The 4,487-nt window shown below is 46.9% G+C and overlaps 1 protein-coding gene across 1 annotated transcript; it reads left to right on the forward strand.

Moving 5' to 3' along the window:
- The first annotated feature begins 320 nt into the window (after positions 1-320).
- On the forward strand, positions 321-1,133 carry LOC114204659 (2-aminoethanethiol dioxygenase-like). The gene has a single exon (XM_028097880.1). It carries the CDS (start codon positions 321-323, stop codon positions 1,131-1,133), a length of 813 nt encoding a protein of 270 aa, XP_027953681.1.
- The last annotated feature ends 3,354 nt before the right edge of the window (positions 1,134-4,487 follow it).

Below are 4,487 nucleotides of genomic sequence, written 5' to 3' on the forward strand. Positions count from 1 at the left end.
TGGGATTATATGAGGTGGCCTGACCAGCTAACAGTTACACTGATTTAGGGCAGACTGAAATTAAGGAAGACTTCCTTCCGTGATAAAGTGGCATGGTACTTAGGTGACACCAGTGTTTGGTACGAGATGACAAGAACGGAATTAAAAAGGGAGGATGTTGGGCCGCGGCGGTGCCGCGCGCCCAAAAGACCCGTACTTGCGGGGCCTCTAGCTTCGCCCCGGGCTGCGGGCAGCCCTGGCGGCCGCGGGAGACGGCAAAGGTCGGAGGAAAGCAGGTGGCGGCGGGGGGCCGGCCTCGGCACGCGGAGGAACAGCCGAGCATGCCCCGAGACAACTTGGCCTCCCTGATTCAACGGATCGCCCGCCAGGCGTGCCTCACCTTCTGGGGCAGCGGGGACGGCCGCAGTGCTTCCGACCTCGGCTCGGCTCCAGGCCCCGAGGCCTCGATGCCGCAGGGCTTCCCAGAGAACCTGAGCAAGCTGAAGAACCTGCTGACCCAAGTCCGCGCCGAGGACCTGAACATCGCCCCGCGTAAGGCCACGCTGCAGCCATTGCCACCCAACCTGCCGCCGGTCACCTACATGCACATCTACGAAACCGACGGCTTCAGCCTCGGCGTGTTCCTGCTCAAGAGCGGCACGTCCATCCCATTGCACGACCACCCGGGCATGCACAGCATGCTCAAGGTGCTCTATGGCACCGTGCGCATCAGCTGCATGGACAAACTGGAGGCGGGCGGCGGGCAACAACCGCGGGCCCCGCCGCCAGAGCAGCCGTTCGAGCCACCGCTGCAGGCCCGGGAGCGGGACGCCGTGCGGTCTGGCGTGCTGCGTTCGCGGGCCGAGTACACCGAGGCCAGCGGCCCCTCTGTCCTCACTCCGCACCAGGACAACCTGCACCAGATTGACGCTGTGTACGGACCCGCCGCCTTCCTGGACATTCTGGCCCCGCCCTATGACCCCGACGATGGCCGGGACTGCCATTATTACCGGGTGCTGGAGCCCGTCAGGGACAAGGAGGCCTCCGGCTCGGCCTGTGACCTGCCCCGAGAGGTGTGGCTACTGGAGACCCCGCAAGCCGATGACTTCTGGTGCGAGGGGGAGCCCTATCCAGGTCCCAAAGTCTTCCCTTGAAGCCGCTGGCGCCTAGTTGCTGTGGGCTGAAGACGTGCCCTATTCCCATTTGGGCCTCGCTGCCCGCGAGCCACCAATAAGGGCTCTCTCCCTACGCCCAGGCCTGGGCGTTGGATCTACTGGAATGGGCTGTAGCCGCTTCCTCCGGAGCCGTGGGAAGCAGGGGCGATTGGAGTGCAACCACCGGGCCCGGTTAGGCGGTGGGGAAGGCTGGTAGGTTAGGTTGTTTCCTGGCTCTGTCACTGCCACCGGGGTTTTGATTTGGGGGAAGGGGGGTACGGGACTATCTGAAGCGCTTCCATCCTAAAGCCATAATGAAAATATTCTTTTCTCTGTTCCTTATCCTACACAAAATACACTAAATGCCCCCACCCCCCTTCCCCGGGTCAATAGGGTTTGTTTTCCACTCATATCTTATGTCTTATAACTTATTGTTATAGTTTTAACTTAGTGACTGCATGACCCAGTGGTTTGAATTTTTAGTTCAAGTCATTGGTAAGAACTAGGCTTAAAAAGATGAGCTACTATTTAAAGTGAGCTGTGCTGCCTAATTAATTCGTTGTGGAAATTAGATCTTTTTTCCAGAGTTGGGGCATCACCCCCAAAACAACTATGCATGTAGAGGACAAGATTTAATTTCTTTCCTCCCCCTGCCCAGTAGCCACAACTGGTTTACTCTGGCAGCATCTACTAAGAAATTCAGCACCTGCATATCTCAGTGACAAATGGTCACTTACAGCTTATCTTCCCCACGAGTCTCCAGATCTGTGAGTTGAACAGATTTCTTGTTGCAGATTGACCTTTAATGCAAAAACTATATTATCCTCAAATGACCTTTTTTTTTTTTGGTCTTAGTGTGCTTTAAGAGGTGATAGAGTTATTCTGTGTTTTCTAAGGAGAAGATTCAAAGGAGCTGAATCAGTACGCTTCCAAACAACTGAACGTAAAACACTCCAAGCCAGCTGTTGAATTCCATGCCCCTATTTACTTCCAGTATTTTCCTGCAAAAATAGAGAAAAATGTTGATGACTGTTTCAAATTCTCTCAGGAGCTCTAATGTTCCAGAAGGCCAGTGGTTCCAGCTGTGTTGTTTTGGTGGCAATGTTCTCAAAACTCTTCAAAACAGTAGAGAGCCAGTGCTTGTTTCATCCAGTGTGGTTTTCTATAGGAAGAGAGAAGGCACAGATGATCAAGGCTACAGAATAGAGAATTACTATACTGCTGGCCATTTTAGAGCACCAAAACTTGGGACAAAACACTTCCTAACCTCTTAAACAATTGTGGTATCTGTAACTAGTTTAATTTTTGTCCTTTTAGTAAGCTCAGCAACTTTACCTTGTTTACAAAGGTATTTACACCGTTTGCTTCGGGCTATGGAGCACTATTATTTCCCTCTTTTTACTATTTATAGGATTCCTTTGTCACAACACTTTTAATAAAAACAAACTGTGGAAATAAACACGTTAAAATCTGCAAAAAAAAGGGAGGATGTTTATTTGGAATTCATCATTGCAGTAACGATACTTCTAGGTAGTTACATGACATCAAGCACAATAAATGTTACGTAGTGGGTACTTAGTATTTACCGTATGAGTACATGAATGAGAGTTAATAAGATATCAAACACTGAAAGGTAATTTTACCATCCCTTCTAAATTGAATCACCTGTAATTCTCTGCATACTCGCACCTGTCTCAGAGTCATACCGTATACCATTCCTCTGCCCCAGATTGCCCCTCCTTCTCCCACCTCCACACAACCCTCCCTCACTTTAAAACTCACACTGCTCAAAAGAGGATTTTTTTCTTCTTCACCCCAACCAGTCTCAGTTGCTCTAATAACCACACCCGGTCACACAGTATTAATTTTGTATAATGTCACTAACTACTGCGTGTAATTGTGAATTTCTACAGTTTAGATAAAGTAAACGTGTCTGTCTCTATTTTTTTTTATGAGATCGAAAGCTGCCCAGAAGGGATATATATCTTTTATGTCCATTCTATTTCCTGATACTCCTACCTTTGAAAGCTGTAGCTATTTTTCACTCAGTAAACATTATAGACTGACTCATGTGGGGACACAACTCTTGCATCACATTGACAAGAAATGTAAATGACAAGTCAGATCTAGTTCTCTAGTCACCAAACAAAGGAGGGAGAATGATCATCTGACCAGTGTTATGTCCAACATTATATAAAAATATAACATTTAGCATTGACCTTGGAAACATTGCACATTTGGACTTCGCTCTAACTTTTTCGGAAGCCCAAAGAAAGACACTTAAGTTCCAGGTCTGGGTTCTTGCTTTATTTCATAGGAAATGAACTGTTCCGTGGATTATTTGATATATATAAAGCCATTTCTAACTACCCTGAGTAAGGAGTTTGGGATAGGGAACATAAGCTCTTCTGAAAGGGAGAAATCTCATTAGAAGCAAGTGTGTAAAATAAATCTCTAAAGATACATCCCATTCCTGTGGCTGTATGGTCTTAAAATATTACAGAAAGTAAGAATCAGCATTCATGGAGCTCAAAAGATCTTAATGTCATGTAGCCTAGTTCCCTTATGTGACAGATAAAGGAACTTAAACCTTGACAAGTTTTACTTCCCTTTCCATGATAAGATTAGATGAGGCTTGGGGGAGGTCATACTCAGTTCTCAAAACGAGTTTATAAGTAGTTCCGGGAACCTCTCTTTAATATTGCCTTTGGGCACATGTTGGAGAAAATGTTATTGGCGAAACCAAGTCAGATGTAATAAGGTTTTCTAGCAAGGAGAACTTTGTTCAGAACACAGGTGGACAGAGTTACCTCAGACTCAAACCTGCCTTGTAGTAAGCTCCAGTGAAGTTTAATAAAAATAATAATAAGGGTTTTTGCCAAGATGCCGCTGCATAGACCTGAAAACAAACCAATAAACAAAAACAAACAAACAAACAAAACCCACGGGCAAAGCTAATTAGACCCGGCTATCATAGGGCAGAGAAATGATATATTATACAGAGGATGATGTTGAATTCTGGGGAAAAGAAATCAGCAGTGAGGGGCGCCTGGATGGCACAGTTGGTTGAGTGTCCAACTCTTGGTTTCGGCTCAGGTCATGATCTTACGGTCATGTGTCGGGCTCGATGCTCAGCGTGGAGTTTGCTAGGGATTCTCTCTCCCTCTCCTTCTGGCCCTCCCTCTACTCTCTCAATCAATCAATCGATCGATCTTTAAAAAAAAAAAATCAGCAGTGGAGAATAGTAAATGCCCCTTGAATGGAGTGTTTGGTTTTATTTTACTTTGGGTAATGGGTTACCTTGATCAGTGAGGGTGATGTTAAGAAGCAAACTGAAGGACAAAAATATACTCC

This window comes from Eumetopias jubatus, unplaced genomic scaffold (assembly GCF_037043125.1).
Source record: "Eumetopias jubatus isolate StellerSeaLion01/CBP00866 unplaced genomic scaffold, mEumJub1_p1.0 scaffold_6, whole genome shotgun sequence".
Lineage (NCBI taxonomy): Eukaryota > Metazoa > Chordata > Mammalia > Carnivora > Otariidae > Eumetopias > Eumetopias jubatus.

Bases quoted from the DNA above. Each gene is read 5' to 3' on its own strand.
- LOC114204659 (XM_028097880.1), top strand. From the start codon at position 321: ATGCCCCGAGACAACTTGGCCTCCCTGATTCAACGGATCGCCCGCCAG.